This window comes from Lepisosteus platostomus, chromosome 3, assembly GCF_059453375.1.
Source record: "Lepisosteus platostomus isolate fLepPlt1 chromosome 3, fLepPlt1.hap1, whole genome shotgun sequence".
Classification (NCBI taxonomy): Eukaryota; Metazoa; Chordata; class Actinopteri; order Semionotiformes; family Lepisosteidae; genus Lepisosteus; species Lepisosteus platostomus.
The window spans coordinates 34,709,896-34,730,177 of record NC_142613.1 but is presented as its reverse complement, the minus strand read 5'-3'; the positions used below and the strand labels follow the sequence as shown (position 1 = coordinate 34,730,177).

The following is a 20,282-nucleotide window of genomic DNA, read 5'->3' as shown; positions in this document are numbered from 1 at the left end:
TCAATTTGTTCAAAAACGCATATACAGTATCTGTGCTGTTGAGCAGGTCAGCCAGTAAATGTGCTTCCTCAAAGGCAAGGAAGAGCCCTTTGAGTCAAACCAGATATTGTTGGTTTGCGTCTGGGTCATCTCCTCAGTTGAAAAAATGTTTTTTTTTCCATAGTTGCCACATGCATGTCTGATTTCAAGAGGTATGCCTATGTTTAACTTGACAGGGCTAATACAGTATGTTGGCATTGCTTTTGAAATGAAATGAACTGGCAATGAGCCTTGAAGAATGTCATTGTATGCCTTCATTTAACAGTCTTATCATAGTCCAAACATCTTTTAAAAATCAACTTTAAGTGCGTTTAAAGAGTTCACAATGTCCGGTGTTAGTGCAGATAATCTGTCTGCTAGATCAACTCAGTTCATGGGTACTCGATTGTCCTTGTAAAACAAAATGTGTAAAATAGTTGTATTACATCTGAACCTTCATTGTCAAGTATCCATGGATGTTTTGATCCCTTTTTTAGTTTTGTTAAAGTGAAAATCATCAGATTGTGGTAAATATTCCTTTTTCAGTTAACTTGCTGTAGGAATCGACTGCTGCTAATTACTTATTTGTTGAGCAATACACCCATCTTGGGATAGTCAGCTTTTTCTACAGGAATATAAGGGAGAACAAGTGTCTCTGTCAAATTGTATTTTATAGCACCAAGCCTTCTTTTTCCTTTCTTTTTAACAGAGGACACATTCTCACCAGTGTCAATTTTAGCTGTTTGTTGTGTTTTTGTATGTAATTTTATATGTTGGTCTGTGTTATCTATGTTGTGATTTTAAATGTTATCTTTTAAATATTGTCATTTTTTGCAGGTTCTACGAAATTAGCTACATCCATCATTATAGAGAAGAGTGGCTATTGTTATATTTGTTCACCAAAACCCATCAAATTTAGTTCATGATTGAATAACTATTCACAGATCCTGTTATGATTACCTACAGTAATGGTTGCTGGAGATGAGGGATGCCAAGAAGGTCAACAAGTTCTGAAGTGTTAGGAGCCCCAGAGATCATGTGGGCAGGAAAAACTCTAGGCCATACACATTATTTATCATACATAGCAGTTTGTTTCTTTGCCTTTTGCTATTAAATTTGAGGTACTGCATTTCCATTCTGCCTAATATGTAAACTACATTACACATTGTAGGCCTATTTAATGCAGAAAGCCATCTTTATTAGATACAGTATTAAGTGCAGAAAATATTACAACATATAAGTGTTGCATACTCTTCAGTCTTAATCATTCTAGGTCTTTTTCCTGTCTTTGAAACTGTGGATCACACTGTTCTCCTCTACTCCTCCATTCTGACAATTTTCTGTTCAGTATGTGCTTATCTAGAACGTTCTGGTTCTGTGTACGTGTAGTTTTTCTCCTGCCTTGTTGAGTGGAAGAACCAGCTCTCCTGGCGAGGCTCACTCTTTGCTCCTTACTCTATTTCTTCTGGTCTTCTCCAAGGCTCTGTCCTGGCTCCCATACTGTTTTTATTTTTCTCTCTCTACACCGTTTGTCCATTCATGTGCTCCAAAGGCTTATTATATAATTTTTATGGTGGTAATTCCTCTCCTCTCATAGATACTCATGTCTCCCCCCATATTTCTAACTGTACCAGTCATTTCTTCCTGGATACACTCCCATAAACTTTAGTCTGACCTCCTTTTTTATCAGCTTTTTCCCTTTCTATAGAAGTCTCTTTTTCTCTTAACATGTTTCTCCTCTGTTTATACCACTTCTTCTTAAGCTATATTTGTTGGATTCACCTTAACCAGTAGTTAGTTCCTAACTAAGTGTTCCACACATGTCCTAGTTTAGGCCCTCGTATTCTCCCACATAGACTATTGTACTATCTCTTGGCTGGCGTCTTTGCCAGTGCCTTTTGCCTACAATTCAGCTCATCTAGAATTCCATGGCCTGCCTTGTCTTTTCTCTTACTAACTTGTCTAATGCTATCATGCTATGCCATGTATGCATACAATTTAAAATACTTAACTCTTTACTCCTGCTGTCTCAAAAGCATACAGCAGCTCATGTATATCTTGATTCTCTTATTGCTCCATATACTGTACTCTCTAATTGCTCCAGATCACCTCTTCCATCAAGTACAGTATTTGTTTATATGCTCTGTTCTTCCACTGGCAGAGCTTATTCATTTTCCACCCTTGTTTCTCTGTGGTGTAATGAACTTCCAACAGAAATCAGAACCATTCAGTCCCTGTCCACATTTAACCCTTACTCAAGCCTGAATCATCTGTTTTAACAGCACCTGTGTTCCTAACTACTTCACATGTGAGTGATCTGTCAGTGACTTACAGTGTATTGCACTAATGTTTTAATTTGAAGGCTAATATTAGATAATTAAAATCTAGTTTTGAATTTAATGTCATGTAACTTGTTAATTGCACATATTCATTTGTAATATACCTGGGGGCGGGGGTGACATGTCAGGGTTCTTTTAATCGGTCAGGTGAAAATACTGCTTTTATTCACAGTGCTAGTAACAGAACAAAATAAAAACAACCTAACCTTCTCTGAGCTCTAACAACACTAAACAAATCTCTCTATATAAAGAACTGTGCAGCTTCCACCTTACTGGGTTCAGAAACTAAGACTTAAACTACAAAACATTCACTTCTCCAGTGTCCACATTCCATCTGTTGGTAGTTTCCTTCCTTGCTGCCTTCTACCTGTGGTATGGTGCATTGTCAGAGACTCTGCTTTCTTCTTACCCAGCGGAGTTCGAAAGCTAGCGTGGTTGCCTTTGCTTCCTTGTTTTTAAATTTCAACCAAACGGTTGCCTTCCACCAATTGTTCAGGTGACTAAGTGCAGCTGGTCATTCCCCACAGATTTCCAAAGAATGTGGTTCCAATAAATTCCCCCCATCTTTTCTCCACCTACAACCCTCTTCCATACTGTAGTTACATGCCTACAGGGTGTTTACATTACTGATATGTACACTGCTTTTACCTGTTCATTTTTTCCCTGACACTTTACTCCTTCAGTTAATTTACTTCAGTTAATTTCTCTCTAAATTTATTTTTACCTTATTTTACCTGCACGACTGTTTCTTGTACATGAGTTAAATTCACAGTTTCCAATAATGTCAATTATCCTGCATAAAATATATACTATAAATCTGCCTAAATAATACTTTAGGTATATATCTTTTATAGTGCTGCATGAGTTTGTGCAACAACATGTCTAAAAACATGTTATGTTCTGCTGGCTGTTGAATGTGATGAAGGCTGCTTTTTTGCATGAGTAATAAAAAGATTGATATGAACAACTAACCTAGTTAGTTTCAGGGTTGGACTGTCATCGGATGTTGTGTAAATTCCGGTATTGTCCCTTTGCTGGCTCAGTGAGTGACCAGTGAGTGGTCAGCCAAACTAATAATGTGAACCAGATGGTATCCCAGCAGTTGTTGCTTTCTGGTCATTATTTCTGAGCTGTGGGTGTGATTACAAACCTGTAACCTACAAATATAAATAACTGTAAAGGCATTATGCAACACTAAATATCATACAGAGATGTTTGCACATACCACAAGTGCTGAAGGCAATTGGTAGTTATGCTAAAATTTCCATTTTCATTTGTTTTACTGATCAAGGCTAAATCGTGGAGGTGGAAGTCTATTCCATGGTTCTCATTTTTGTATCAATCACAGATCACTGTATGCAATGGCATATAAACTGCAAATATCTGGTCCATTTGATCTGTGCATACACATCAGGTTTATTTAAGATCTTTAGCATGTTCCATCAATTTGATTACCTCTTCCAAAAGTGTTACGTACTGCAATCTAATTAAACTCTTTTGATTTCTATTTGAATGTTGGTTGTGTACCTATATTTGTATTGTTCTTTTCTTGAAAGGAATATAGCCTAAAAATGCTTAAGTGTATGCTCAAACTGATATACTGATTTAGCTCTACAGGTAGAGATCCTTTGTTATAGTTTCTTGACAGAGCCTGCAGGTCTTGCTGATGAGAGGTGAGGTGCACCTCACAGGTGGCATTCGAGAGACAAATACTGGTGTGTGAGGTTTATACTTTGCATCTCTGTAAACAGAAAACAATAATACACAAATACACAGTCACAGGATATGTTAAGATATATTTTAATTCCAAGTCTGAAACCTGCAAGAAAATACCTTAATTTTCAAAGGCAGTCTTGTTTTCCCCTTTCGATTAGGCTGTAATCTAATTTAGTCCAGTGTTTTTTTTTTCTTTTTCATGGGCTAGTAGAGACACCAGAAGAGTCCTAGGTGTAAGTCTGTTGAAAATCCTTTTTTTCAACTTTGGTACTATGTATACCAACTAAGTAAATGCTACTTGAGTTTAAAATCTGTCGGTGCTTCATTTCTGTTCTAGTTTCTGTCATTGTAGTGTATTCAAGCTGGCCGCACCTGGTTAAGTCACATTACATGATTGATGTTAGCAGTAAGCAATATTACTTTGTTTTGTGTTATTCAAGGAATGGACTAAACCAAACTAGTAATACTAATGCTTATATATGTAATATAATACAGTCACAGTCAGTCTTTTTTCTAAAATAAATTAAATCAAAATATATCATGTTTAATTTTCATCTTGGTTTCCTCCCATTGAATGTATATTGAATGTGAAAGAAGAAAAGACATGCTCTTCTAGAGGCATTGCTTTGAAAGGCAAGGCAGTAGGCACTGCTTGTATGACAAATGTCTTGCCGGTAGGAACAATCAGTGGTTTTGTGTTTGCTGTCGAGGTGAAAGCCTGCCATGAGGTGGGTTCATCTTGCGTCCATGTCAGGATCCCAGATTCTGGGCATGCGCAGCTGCACATCATAAGAGTGGTTTGACCTGTGACGTAAAAACTGACACGATGTCGTGGCTTTCACTGCGGATTGAAAATTACCTCACAAGATGCAATACTCACTTTTTTTTTCTGCCTCATGTGTGCCTTGGGCGATTGGCTGTCACGCCAGATCCACGAAATTATTGGATCACCGATTGTTAGGAAGGCCGCTTTGTTTTCAACCAGATGGTAGAGTAAACATTCGGCGACAACACAAAATGTCTCACTTCATCTGTGTAGTACTTCTGGGCGAAGCTTTTTTTTAAAACAAAGACCAAACATTGTGTGTTTTCAGTGTTTTTTTTTCTAGAACACAGAGAACAAAAAGCATATTTGTTTTGTCGTCAAGCTTCTCTAGCTTTGACAGATTAGGTAGAACAAAGGCCTTTCTGAGAGTGAGTCATTGCTTGAATTACTCTGACACGTTCCATTTCAGAGCAACATTGGAGCTGTTAGTCAGCAAGCAGCATCCAGCTTCTGACAATAATGGTTGCTAAGCAGGATTTTCACCTTAGCAACAAACCTCCTACCTTAGCAACTTGCTTGTAGCCTCATAAATGTATTCTGTAGACACTGACCAAAATGTGAAACCAGGGCACCACCTGCAGAAATGTAGCTAATTCTTGACATCTGTGAGGATGTGGGAAATCTGAACAGAGAAAGATGTATGTTTTTTCCAAGTCAGACAATAGTAAATGTAACACGAAAAACTCATAATATGCAAAGAAAATTATTTTAAACTCACCTATGAAGTGTTAATGCAAGGTCTCACCCCTGCTTTTATTTTTTTCAGGAAGAAAGTCCTAATTAATACTCCATCATACAGTATATCAACCCTGTTGTGGGGTTGTGTTTGGTCTTATTTTTAAGTCAGAGGTAGCTTTCATTTCTTAGTTGGATTAAATAGTCCGCAGAACATTCCTTTTAAATGTTAAATGTAAAGTTGATTAACCTGTGTGGGTTAGACACAAGTGTATGTTGACACAAAACTTCAACATCAAGGTAAATAAATAATCTAAATGGATCTATATTCTATCCAGACATTGTCAGAAAGCTTTGTATTCGTGGTAAAAGAAGCACATGGAGCAAGGGGCACCAGTCCATCGGAGTGTCCATCTTGTGTCTTAATAAGACTATTCCAATGGCTTCAAAGATTAGAAATTAAGCTTTCTTTAATGGGGTGAGGAAGAATTGTTCTTGCAGGGTCTGACAGTTACCATGAAAAAGTGTGATGGATGTCTGCAGTGAATACCTGTAAGAGACTAATGATGTGTATAATTTAGGAAAATACAGTGGGGTTTTCATTCCTCAAAAATTATATAAATGGAAGGGTTTTATAAAAAATAAAAGTTTAAATTAAGTTTATTTCTTTACATTATGAATAGTTTTTTTATCTTCTTATTCATACTGTAAGATGCCTTAATGAACGAATCAATGTTTTGATTGTAGTAGTATAGATTGTAGTATATGGCTGACATGCTTTCACAAACAAATCAGTATACACAGAAAAAAATGCTGTTCTTTCATTCAGCTTATATAAGAATTGTTCTTATTTTACTATCTCACTAGGAAAACATAACAGGTGTTTTACCTGTGAAAGTTGGTTTTGTGTTGTCAAAGAAGAACAACTTGGTACACTAATTTCAGGGAAATGCAACTACAGATTTCTTTGCAGATTGTCGTTTTGAGCATGAAACACCTTAACAAGCTACAGCAGACTAACTTGAGATCGGCAAGTCAGGTAAAAGAAGGTTAATACTGTAATTATGTATGCAAGTCAGTAGAGCATATGATTTAAAGTATTCTACTAGATAGATCTTTTTGTTAGCTGTAGGTTAACTGCAGAGTTTTAAGTTCATGAAAGGTGAAAGTGTGGGGTAAGGAGTATTTATAGAGAGGCTGTGATACACAGACATCTAACTACTCTTTGATGAAAAACAGTCATGGCCTATACATGTTATGTAGAGAATGTCCAGTCTGTCTGGGTAATGTATTAAGAACAAAGGAAATATGGAAGATTAGAGTTAATGTCACTTTGATGATAAAACAGCTGGGTAGCAATAACTTCAAAGACGTCTTCTGACATTAGTGTTTAGATAATTTTAATTTATGAGAGATTGCCGCTGGAAGAGCTTTCTATTGTGTTGAACGCTGTACTGATTGAGCCAACCGGAGACCCAGCTGTTGATATGTTGAATGAAAACGGTGAGAAAGCTGAGACATAAACTGAACAGCATTGTAGAATGAAGCTTTATTGTTACAGGCTCAGCCCTAGGATAGTGGTGATATACAGTAATCTTTCACATTTGGAGATCAAAAACAAGGTTTTTGTAGCACTTTAACTATCTAACCAATAAGCAACCATCATATAGTGTCAGATTCAATTGTTTATTTTAGTTGCACACTTCCTACAGCTAATTGTAAAACTGCATACATTCAGTTCCCCCAGAATTTAAGCTTTCCATTTCTTTGGTAAAGGTTTAACTTGGTCGTATCTGTTCATCTAGCTTTGTTCCAGAAGCATGGTGAAGACAATTCCCGAATGACCACCTCAGGAGCTGGCTCACTTGTTTGTATTGATAATAACTGTAAAGCAAAAATAATAGTAGTTTTGACTGAGCTATCTATAAGACCACATTTGTAATACAAACAGATTCAACAGATTTTTTTTTGCCAGAGGTCTTTGATCAGTGCGATAGTAAAAGTAGTTTCAAAAGCTACTTTTGAATTTTTGCAAGTTATTTATGCCTGTAACAGTGTTACAAAACTTGTACCTGGATTTCCTGATGTTAGGCAGGAACATCAGTTGTGATTTTCACACCCTGCTTTTATGTTGACTTTGTGCAGTAATCAGTAATACTGCTTTTACATGGATTAAGTTAATACTGTACCTATTAATTTTTGGTCTCATAATGTAGCATGACAAGTTGTTTTAGCAAACTGAAGCAGGCATCTTGAGGTCCCAAAGAGATTAGTCAGTTGAATGAGAAATTTGCTCATATGTTTACAACTTAAAGAGACTTATGATTTCCTCTTTTGGTGCAGTGTTTTCCATTTACCTTTATTTCAATTTATAAGCCTAAACCTGGGTGAATTCCAAGTCTGCTATCCCACAGAGTTCCATTATTTTACCAGCTGCAATAAACCTGTAAATAACACTACCTTACTGAACACTATCTCGCTTGACAGACTTTACAGTGTTTAAGGAGAAAACATGAAAACAACTAATGAATTTTAAAACCAAAGAAGTGAGTGTTTTCATTTCCATGGTATACAGACCTGGCCCAGTCATTCAAAGTAGCATTTTGTTTATATGTTTGATTTTGTTAACACTAAAATCATGAAAAAAAAATAACTGTTGCTATAATAATAAAATGTATTTTATATGCTCCTTTCTATAAATTTAACAACTTTTTTTTATTTTTTCACTTGTTTTGTTCTTTGTTGATTGCCAAAAATAGGATTAGACTTTTCTTTTAGTATTTTTTATTCTATTTTAGTATAGAATAGTATTTTTTGAGCAGCTGGAATGAATTTAGTGATGCTTAACTCTTTAAGGATAGAAGACAGTGTTATACACTTTCAGACTAATTTCCATTCATAATGTTAAAGCACTATTTAATGTCCACAGACCAGTAAAGCACATTGCTTCATTTTTTAGAAAACCAGCCACATGTGCTGTTGTTTCAGCTTTTATTCTTAATTTAAACATGAAAAGACAAAATTCTTCCATGTTAAACAAATGGTAAGTATTTAACATCTGGTTCCTTGCGTAGAAGTTTGAGGGTATTATTTTTCTCTCTAGCAGTTTCATAATGACTTTTTCTTCAAAAAGGAAAACCAAGAAAAATGTATACAAGGTTGTTTTATTTTTCAGTTATGAAAATTGATAATTGGTAGCAGATTGATAGAAGGCATTTTGCTTTATGAAACTGAAGCTCATTTTTTACTGTCGTGTGGAGCAGTGGTTAGGGCTCTGCGTTTGTAACTACAATGTTGTCAGTTCAAATTCAAGATTAAGATCCTACTGTACTCTCAAGCATTCACTTAAAATGCCCTGTTATTTAAACAGGTACAACTGTCGGTTGCTTTGGATAGAATTATCATCCAGGTAAATAATAAGTGTATGCAAAGACCTCTAAATGTTTGTGATAGCTGGTAATGTGTTTCCATGAAGGTCTGGAACAAGCTACCCTGACATGATGTTAAAGCTAACACCCTGGCTTCTTTCAGGAAGAGGCTGGATAAGATCCTTGGACCAATTAGCTATTAACTACCAAATGGCCTGAATGGCCCCCCTCTCATTTGTCACATGTCTTATGTTCTTATAATGAGTTAGTAAATGAAGTTCCTTATTGACAGATTTGTAGTGATAAGAACTTCCATGTCCACTTTTTTGTAGTTGTAAGTTTAATATTTCATAATGCTGTCTGACGGCAGTGATATTTTGATAAAAGAATGATGGCAAATCAAGAACTCTGTTCTTTTAAAACTACATCGAGTGAAGCAAAGAATTGAACCAGTTGGAACACAGTGCTTGGTACCCCTGCAAGGGATGAGCAGGTTAAAGTCTGTAGCCATGTCAGTTACTTCACTCTAGAAGTATAGGTCTTTCACCCACTCACAACTTAATTCCTTTGCAACCACATGACTGTGGATCACTGCCCAGTCATGAATTTCAAACTCATGTTCAGGATGCAGGTGTACAGTTCCTACCATTTCCCAAGTACTTCCTTGTTTTTAGAGTTGGAATAGATGCAATCGAAATGGCTGATCTAGAGCTTTGATTGAAACTCTAATGAAACTTCTGTGTTGCAGTAAAGCTGTGCTTACTTAACAAAAATAGAAAGGCGGGAATATGAACTAGGAGGGGCATCTCTTAAATATTTCAGTCAATATTTCAGTTACACTGTCTCACAAATTTAGTCAGGTATGGAAAAAACTATAGACGGAAAGCAAAAAAATACTCTGTTAATTGAAGTTGCAGCTGAACAGAGAAAGTCAGATAACAGGGGAATTTGTATAGGTGTCCTATGTCTTACAAACAGTTGCTCGACAAATGCTTGGCTTTTCTCCTGATCTCTTAAGACTAGTTTAAAATCGCCTTCTCAGAGCAATCGATATAGATGATTGTGTGACTGGTGTCGAATGCATATCTTTTTCAGCCTGGATAGTGGTCCTTTTCTGCTCTTCACCAGCTGCTTTCCTCTTGTTGTGTGTGTGTGTGTGAATATTGAAAAGTAAACTCTTCCTGTTACAGCAGTGCTCACTTTTGCTTTTCTTTTACTGCTGTTTACCTCTCATGAACTCCTTATCGCATCTTTGGCACAGACCCACAATACAGCCTGAGGACATGTTGTATAGTACATTTTCAGGGACGCGTGTATAGTATGGCTTTCATACTATCTTTGTGTGTTTGCTTGTGCAGCTGATGATAAAACATACCTTTGACTGTGTGCTGTTTTTGCTGTAATATGTGCTCTGAATCATTTTTATCTCCATCATAAGTGGTTCCTCTTATTAGGCCGACCAGTTAGTTTTTTCTACAGGGCCTCAGGGTTTGCCAGCTGGCTTCACGTTCTTCAGCTATGCAAACACCCTGAGAAACAAACATTTTTTATCTTTCTGGCTTGAAGCAGTGTCATTGCCAAGCATGTTCATTCCATGAAATTATAAAGATTTTTGGTAACCCTGTTTTAAAAGTGAGAAGGGCGTTTAATGAGCACAATGTTTGGGCTTTGTTTAATGTGAATTTTCATTATGTGATTAGGTAATTGTTATTTTGTTACACCAACATGAAGATCTCACAGCTGAGTGATCAATATAATGCTACAGTATGTAAAGGGTAAATAAATTTGGTCTTCTTAAGATTTCATTTTTAATAGATGTCAGTGTCTTTGGAGAGGAGAAGCTTTCCAAACTGTAGGTCAGGGGACAAGATGTGACTCCACTATTCACTGTATACAAACTCTGTTTCACCCTGCGTTGTGATCAGTGTTTTTTTGGCTTTGGTCCTTTTGAAGTTCCATGAAGGTATGTACTGTGTGTAATATACAATGTGCTGGTACATTTTTGGTTGAATAAGACTTGACAGATTGTGCTCTCGTTTTCATTTTAAGGCTGCATTCCTATTGGGAATTCCTATTTTTTTAGGGTCTGTTGGCGATTCCAGCTGAAGATTCTCAGGATCTGAAGTCCCAGGTCCCCAACTCATGCTTGTTTCAAAGTATGGTACAGAAATGTACATATTGTCGCATAGCTTACAGATCAAGGTAGATGACAGATAAATATTATATTAAATTTTAATCTGTGTGTGTATGTGGATTGTAGAGTGGGTTTAAACAGCATACAACACATTTCCGGCCCCTCGGTGTTCTCAAGGAAAAATAATCCTAATTTACATTTTTTTTGCTCTGTTATCCTGTGGTGTAGAACATCATACTGTGGTTTATTGATTAAAAAAACATACATTGAGAAAGTTGCATGCAGTGCAAAATTCAAAGAGAAATGAGGAGTCTTTTCCCATTTGCGAATAGTGGTAGTGAGAAGTTCCATGGATTTGTGTAAAAAGGCATCTGGAGGAACAGCAGTGGTGTCTGAGGCCCTTTTGATAGGGAGAGAATGTGGGTGAATAATGGGCAGACCACCCACTGAGTCAGCTGTGGTAAAAGGCATTTCTGATTTTCAAACATAGAAGTCGGCCCTGAACTCTTTATGGACCAGTAGTGATCCCATGTATTTTTTTGTGTATGCTCTCTCCCAGTCTATCAGAGCTTATGATGAAAGAAATGAGCAGATAAGCAGAGGAGACCAATTCTAAAAAACACTTTGGTTCAGTTCTTGCATTCACAATTGGACTCTGGAGAGCAACAGAAAGGGAAGAAGTGAAAAACATTTTGTCAGTATTCATATTGGGGATTTTCAGCAAGCCACAAATTACTTTTACTATGTTGTGGGAAATTCTTCATCAGAGTAGCAGGACACAGTGCAGATTCAGTTTTATTGAGCTCAATAAGTCCAACAACGCATGCTGGGTCTGCCCCACAGAACAGACAAACTGCAAGGGTTTCCCAGCTCTTATATACAGTCAGAAGAAAGTTTGTTTCACAATCTGAATGCTTGTCCTGTTCTTTGATATGTAATTACTTCTAGTCCTACTCTGTCTTGCTCTAGGTTCTGTCCTTTGATATGCAGCAGGCATTGGTCTGCTTTGTCCTGTTTGTGGGTGTCGTTCCTGTCTTTTATTATGTAGCGTTAAGCCACTGGGGCTGCTAAAGCAAGTCAGCTTTATGGCATCTTAGTGGAACTTTTGTTTGAGGCTAAATTAACAGACCCCATCAACACCTCTCACAATGTGCTTAAGTGGTGATACTTTGATGCTGGATAAGTGAGATATATACATGTCCCACTTCAACTAGGAGCTGGTCTACACAATGCATGAGACGACTAGAAAAAGTCACAAGTTGTGGAAGCCTCTCAGGGCTCTTATGCTTAATTCCATACCTTTCAAAGGGACTACAGTGCTTTCTCTTCCATGGTTTGGCTACGATGAGTCATTGGTGTCTTAACTCATTTTACAGTGATTATTACTGTAAAATTAGATCATTAGGGAATAATAAAGGTTTGTCAATGCTGAAGATGGTAATAAGTGTTTATGGAGCCACCACATTTGGTAACTGTGTGACCCTATTTGACTATAGGGACTTGGCAGATGGTTCTAATATCCTACCTTCAAAGCTGATGCGTATGATCGTAGGTACTGGTTAGACTTGTCCCTCTTTGTTTAGGATCCATGTACCTTCCTTATTTCTTCAAAGAGCAGAGGCCCCGTCTCATCTTGATCCATTTGTAGCCGATAAAGGGTTTTGTGCGATCAGTTGTCTTATCATGTAATTATGTATTTTCTTCATTTGTAAAAAAAATGTTTTAAAAACACTAGAAATAATTGTATTCCTAACAAAGGTGAAGGTAAGAACTTTTAGCATTTTTCTCCATTAGTCATGTGTGATTTTAATCTTGTAGATCTACAGTAAAACCAAAAAAGGAAAACCTCTCGGTGGTAATCATTAAAGGCTTAAAAACATCAGTATGTTTAGGATTTCAAGACTACCCTTTTGACTGCTTATAAAACGTACTACATTACAAAATACAGTCAAGCTGTGAACTTGAAAACTGTAATACTTTTTTGGGGGCGTTTTATTGAACCAGGTTTCAAAGCTTTTACCTGATCAATGCTATGCCATCCCTATCTAAAGAATAAAGTTTACTGGCTTGTATGAAGTTACTGAAAACCTAATGCCTCTTCAAGGCTCTTCCTCAAACACATCCCAGAAGCTCTATAGTGGAGCACAGTTCATTGATGTACCAGCTAAAAAGGAATTCAATAGGTTGAACTGATGTGCTTTTCGTCTTCAACTGTCATCAAGGAGCCTTGAAAGATTTCCTTGCAAACAGGACAGGATTTGGGGTCTTTGCTGAGGCAAGATTAATTGATTGCAGTAACTTGTGAGTTTTCACAACGCATTTGTAGTTTTGCTTAGACAAGGTTTTCTGATGGAAAGCTTTAGGAATTGAGTGAGCTTTTTTTCTTTTTTCCTGATGTATAGAATTTGCAGTCTCATTGCACATTCAGATAAGATACTGGTGTTCCTTCAATATGAAGCCTGAAGCCACTATATTCGTATCTTTCTTTTTAAACTTGCTCCAGGGAGGGGAGGGGGGTTGAGTTGTTCAAAGTATGTTTTGTAAAAGGGAAGAGAGCTTTATTAATTCGAGGGAACTCCAACTAAAAGGACTGCTTCTGAAACTGAGCTTGTTAGCCCCGCTGCAACTTGTTACTTAATGTGTATTCGTAAGATTGTGTCCTTCACACTTTTCACATCTTTTTTTCTCTAAAAACCCCTGAAGCAAAGAACTCGAAAGACACCTATTGACTTAAATGTTTAAAAGACCACCATAAAGTAATTCATGCTCCCACTTGTACACATCATATGAAAATTTCTTGAATCATTCTGAATTTATACCAAGAATTTACAGTGATGCTGATCGGTAAATTCAAATACACTTATACATTATGATATGACTTCTACACAAAACTTGAATTATTCCACATGTAATTGTGTTATTCTTCTTGAATTAACTATTGATGTTATATTGAAAACTGCATTGATGTAAAGTGGAAACAAACCCACCATGTTCACACAGTTAACAATAATAAAAATTAAGCTTAATTCTTTTTACTGTTACTTTGTTAAGTATTGCTCATTAGATACAGGGTATTTTAATACCTTGTTCTCTCTTGCAGTATCTAATAAAATCTACACAAAGTTTAACAATATTACCCTTGCATCCCATTCATTTTAAACCATTTTAGAAGGGTTGAGTGTATGAATACTTTTCTGAAGCACTTAAAAGATTTGTAAAAGTAAGGGATTTTATAACATGAACTTTAAGATACAGAGGTGAAGCTATGTCATACTGAACAAATTACTTAAATTTGAATTTCAAGGGACGATTTTCTTTTCAGATGTTGGTTAGTATGGAATTTCAGAAGCTGCAGTGCATTGGAGCAGGATACCAAATCTGAAACACCAGAGTGCTTGCACATGTTAATATTTAACATGCAGTCTTTTTATGTTCACATTCCTGCTTCTTTTCTGGCATAGGACCTGTCAAACTTGGTTGAGTTGGAGCTTTCACATGCTCTGTCAAAAAACTATATATAAAAATCCCATGCAAATCCAAATATTAAAGAATGTTTAAATGCTTGTAATTCACATAATACACAATAATGATAAAATTGTTGATAATACACATGTATGTGTTGTTGTGGATGTTTTTAACTATTCCTAGTTAAAATAAATTTGAATCCCTTCAGTGCACTTTAACTGAATACATTTGATATTAAGAACGTACAGTGTTTTTCATCTATTACATGAATATGCTACAAACTGTAATTCAAATTTTTAGAATTAGTAAGACTCATTTCCCAAAATCCACACCACTTTTCTCCTAGAGAAATGTAGCTTACTCCTAGATGTGGGTCTATATTTGATGAATTGAGAGATGTGAACGAACATCTTGACTAGGAGTGTCAAACTCGTTTGCCAAGTTTGGACAGATTTTATTAATATATATATAATTGTTCATGTATACTATAATACATTAATATTGTCAGGACATTTTAATTTTGACAAGTGTTGAACAAATGTACAACTATTAACATCCAACCCTGGCTGTACGGGTAATCAGTTTTACAAATGTATGTCTCAGCGAAGGCTCTCTTCTTTGTAGCTCCTTCCCTTTTTTATCTTGCATGCTTAGCAGTTTTCATCGTTGAACATCCTCCTTATTTTTAACATGTCTTCAAAATGTGTTATGAATGCTGCAGGTGTTACAAAAGCAAAGAGAACAAAGAAATCCAGGGTGTCTTACAAAAGGTGCAATCGTAATACAATAGCCGACTTATAGAGTATATTACAATTCCATCAGATACATTTTAGCTAGAAGAAAAGTCCAGATAATCTTTTAAGGACATCTTATTCTGTAGTTCATCTTTAACTGTAGTTCCCATGGTGAAGACAGATCAATTGATAACCAAATTCTTCTAGACTGCATTTTGATAGTGTTGATTTGCTGCTTTCAGTCAAGCAGAAAAAATCTGCACCCTGAAGTGATTTTTATAAAGCTTCATGGAGCAGGTGGATGTCTAGTTAAGTACCTAGAGAGTATTATGTGGGGAGCGTGTCAACGTGCATTGGCTGCAAAGGAACAAGTAAAAGTTATTTTCACACGCTGAAAGTTAGTAGAAATGGAACATTTAATCTGTGTTCAGATTTTCACACCTCTCTTCCAGATCCCCCTTGTTTGGATCACCTGTCAGCTCCTTATCACCTACTGTACTTTGCCCTTTGTTCTCCTGTACTTTATATTCTAACACCTTCCTCTCTCTCACTCACGCCTCAAAAAGGCTAAGCAGACGAAACATTATTTCTCCCTTTTTCGCTGTGGAATTTATATTTACTTGTTCATAAAAATCTTAACTGTGTGGTGTTGTTAACCCTTAGTATTATTCCTGTATTTTAATGTTCATTAGCTAGCCCAGGGGTCTCCAACCTTTTTTTCCTGAGGGCCACATTTGCGTCGGAAGAAAGGCTGGAGGGCCAGACAGTGGGAGGGTGGGTAGACAGGGAGATTTTATGATAGAGGAATAAACAACACAATTTACACTTATAATAAATTTAATGAAAACCCATATGTCATATATTGTAATTTTCAAATGAACAAATAGAGCTAAAAGAAATATTCCAATACTTGTGTACAAATTTAATGTGATATTTGGAACTGCTTCTGTGACAGAATGTCCTCAAATTCTGGTTCAAACTTTGTCGCCCCCTGAATCAAAATCTGCTTGAGGTGCTCATCAGAGAGTGATTGTTCGATATTTAGATTTTACATATTTCATTTTTGAAAAGACAGAAAACATTCCACGAGCAAATTTTTGAATGTTCTTAAAACTCTCTTCAGGCAGTGATTTATAGAAGTTTAACAAATCATTTTCCTTAAACAGATCCCTATACAAGTCATTCACAGCAAGGTCTACTTTGAGCTGCATCTCAGGATGAAGATCTTCAACTTCACTTGCAAAAGGATTCTGGAACAATCTTATGTTCTCTGAGATACTGTCAGGATCTTGAAAACGGTCTTCAGATTGCTGGTTAAAATGTGAAATCGCGTTTAAAGTGAATGTAATCGGGAAAAGGTTTAGTACATTTATTTCTGTACTTTTCACAAGTTGCAAAATGAACAAAATTGTTAAGTGCCACCCGTTTTTAAAAAAGAATTAATTTTTGTCTGAAGGTTTTTACATGTGAAAACAAGTCTGAAATGATAGAATTTTCGCCCTGAAGTTTCACATTCAGTTCACTCATATGTGCAGTCACATCCATAAAAAAGGCGAGCTTCCATAAACAAACACTGTTAGAGAGGGCGTTAATACTGTAGGTCGTTTCCTCTGAGTCATGAAGTTATCGATTTCTGTGCGTAATTCAAAAAACCTCTTGAGCACTTTAGCTTTGCTGATTCAGCTAACCTCACAGTGGGACGGAACGTCCCGATATTCACTCTCGATTTCAGATAGGAAGTTTTTAACTGACTGTGATGAAGGGAGGATGATCGTATAAAATTCACTGTCTTCACAACTATAATGTTTCACGCTGATAAATTATGTTTTTCTTCAGTGTTTCTACTTTATCTGAATGCATTTTGCCAGTCAAGTCTGAGTACTTCTGTGCTTCGTATCGTAATGTCTTCGGATGTTAGAGTCAAGTTTTCTCCTCTTAACTCCTGACACTTCGATGTAAAATAAACAATGCAAGAAAACTCAAGAACAACAAACAAGTGAACCTAAGGTAAAGGTTATTTAACTTCTTTAACACTTGTGTGAAAGCATGCAATGGTGGCTCTCTGTTCTCGGGCCAAATAAAAATACCTGGGCTATAGGTTGAAGACCTTTGAACTACCCAATGGGATACATTTTCTGTACTCACAGAAAGTATTGCTTTTGGCATGTGTTGTCTTTTCTAAGACCTGTTCATTGCAGGTATTTACAAATTATTCAGGACTCTGAACTCAAACACAGTATTTTATGAAAAAATAATTAATCAAGGGCATGTAATGAAAATTAACGTTAAGTATTCATGGTTGAACTTTCCCCAGTTAAGCTACTGTATTAACAAAATCAATCTGTTCTTGAAGTGTCTTTGTCTTAACAGTCACCAAAATGTCCCCAAGTTCCAGGTTTATTTTTTTAATAGTTTTTCTCAGTTTGTCTTTAAAAAAACAACAAAGAAAGTCTTCTCATCTTTCTCAACTGAGTCAGTAGACCTAACGGTACAGATACAGGTAAGCAATGTTTTCTTCCGTTCTTTCAGAGTGAAGATCAGGAGCAAGACCGCGGCAAAGAGCCAGGCAACAGCGTGCCTCTGAGGAAAGTTGGTCGGCCAGGAAGGAAACGCAAACAGCTGCCCGTGAGTACAAGCCATTTTCTTTTCACTGCCATTCAGGTGTGTCAAAATCTGAAGCAGTTTGGAGATAAAACTACGTTGAAACTAGTGACATTTCTACATGGTAGTTGTGGATATTTAACCTAACCTCAAGTGTCCAGTTATATTTTACACTCCATCGATTTGGATGGCGTTTTTTGAAACTTCCATGTCTGAACAGCTGTGGATGTTGATGCTTATTTCTAACCGGGTTGTAAAATGAGTGTGTGGGCTTTATAGAACCCTGCTGTCAGCATAAAGTGTAGTAATGCACAGTGAAGTCATGGTAAAGCACAGAGAGGAGTGGTAAGGCATGACAATCAATCAGTGTGTAACATGAGAAATCAAAGCAAATCTTTGTTAGCAGCATGGTAAAGCCAAGGGAAATTTGCAAAAATATACAGAATATAATTTACAAATGCTTTCTTCCATGGAATATGACTAATTTAGCTTATTCTACTGTCTATACCCAGAAATCAAGATAAGCAGAAGTACATTTTGCTTTACTAAAGACCTACTGTAGAGGTTGTATAATAACACTGCACTGCAATGAGAGAAGTCTATGGAGTTTTTAATCCTAACTTTCTTCGTTATCCCACTGGAAGAGTGACAAAAGAGAATGTGATATAAAACGTAGACGCAAGCCTTCAAGACTACGTACTGCTGATCATTATGTGAAAGCAGAGAAGGGGGTTGTTTTGGCAGCAGCCTTTAACTCCCCCTTGCATTTTCTGTGATGCCATTGTAATTTGGGATTTATCCCAGTGAAATGCCTCAAGGTCTTAGCCATTGTAAAAGACGCTGTAACAAATGTACATTGTTTTTATTGTCATAGTGCCATTTTGAGGTTTCCTAGACTGTAAACTTGGATGGTTTCTGGATAAAGAACACAGAGCCAGTGAATATCTGGCAGGTTACATCAGTCACATGGGGCTGTATGCAAATCCTTAGGCTGCCAGAAAATACATTTGGGCTCATCATATATACCCATAGAGTCAATTACTGGTTTAATATGCTGGCTGTTTTCTTTCCTGTAGTTCATTTTTAACCCTTTAGCTGTCACCCATGGAAGCAAGAGTTTGTGCTGTTATCAGGCAGTGACAAGAGTCATGAATATAATGGTTTCATGTTTTCCCATTCAGAATGCAAAGGGACTCTGTGGCAAATGTGTCCATCACCACCAGGTTGAGTAAACATACAGATGTCAAAGAGCAGTCTGTGGCAACCAAAAATTATCTGATTATAAAGTAAAATTTGTGGGTTTGCATTTTTTTTTAAATCAGGTAACTTCTGAGAAAGGCTTATAAACAGTCAAAGTATTATTTGTACCTGGCCAGGGGAAAGGCATTTAAGGTTATGTTGGAGACACTTCAGTTCTTCAACAAACATGCTTTTTCTTCCTGTTGACAAGACATCAGTATTTTATTCTGAAGGAAAAGTGTTATTATCCAGATAAGGTTTCCAAACTAGGTGCTCAGGTATTTCCTGTTTTAAAGTTAGACACTGCATACTGCGGGATAAGATTATGGGTTTTCTTAAGAAGAAATAACTTGTGTTTGTTTAGCAGTAAACTAGTTCTAACAAATATGCCATTTGTTAACAAAGCCCTTCATTTTCCATTAACGGGAAAACCTAGCTGAAAGAAAGCTGAAAGGAGAATACTAAAGGTGTTATGTGTTCTTTCATCAAATGTACAGAAGAGATAATGCTTATTAAATGCAGTGACCCATTTAATCATAGTATTACTGGGGTTATAGTTGGGAAATGTCCTCACCTTAGCAAGGTCAGTTTTAAAGGAAAGAGTAACCCAGTAATAATAGGCTTGGAGTCACTGGGGTGTATTTTTATCCACTGTCTCCGTGTTTATTTTTAAATGACCTGAATACAGATTTTTATAGCTCCAAGCCAGTTTTGTTTTAAATGTGGGATTTATTTATTGTATAGTTTTATAATAGTTTTATAATAAATACATGTGCTGTACAGTTATATGTTTTAAGACCTGGACACATGAGCATTCTGTTTTCATGAAGTACGTGGTGGGTTTCAAGGGTTATTTCGATTTTAGAAAGTTGTCATCATTGCTGCTCCTTTCTCCCTAAAATGCCATGTAGCAGATGTTTTCCTTTCAATTAGCCACACTACGGTGTTGGAAACCTGACATTTTCCTGTAGGTTATTACATTTCTAAAAGGGTCATGAGATGGGGAAAAAAGGCAAAAGAAGATCTTCATTTTTTCTACCTTTATAAGGTTGTTTTACTGCAAACAAAGACAAAATATTATACAGTGGGAAGTCATTAAAACTTCATAATCTAGTGAGGTGGCTAATTTAATACATAGTATCATTGGATGTGTAGGATAATAACATC

At 36.5% G+C, this 20,282-nt stretch overlaps 1 protein-coding gene across 8 annotated transcripts in view; it reads left to right on the top strand.

The window, feature by feature from the left end:
* LOC148674790 (DNA (cytosine-5)-methyltransferase 3A-like) overlaps positions 1 to 20,282 on the top strand; it is a 283,034-nt gene that overhangs the window by 27,981 nt on the left and 234,771 nt on the right. For all 8 annotated transcript variants that reach the window (XM_088625424.1, XM_088625421.1, XM_088625419.1 and 5 more), the window contains exon 3: positions 17,805 to 17,900. In XM_088625424.1, the coding sequence (XP_088481550.1) occupies positions 17,805 to 17,900 (96 nt within the window). The remainder of the gene's footprint in view (positions 1 to 17,804; positions 17,901 to 20,282) is intronic.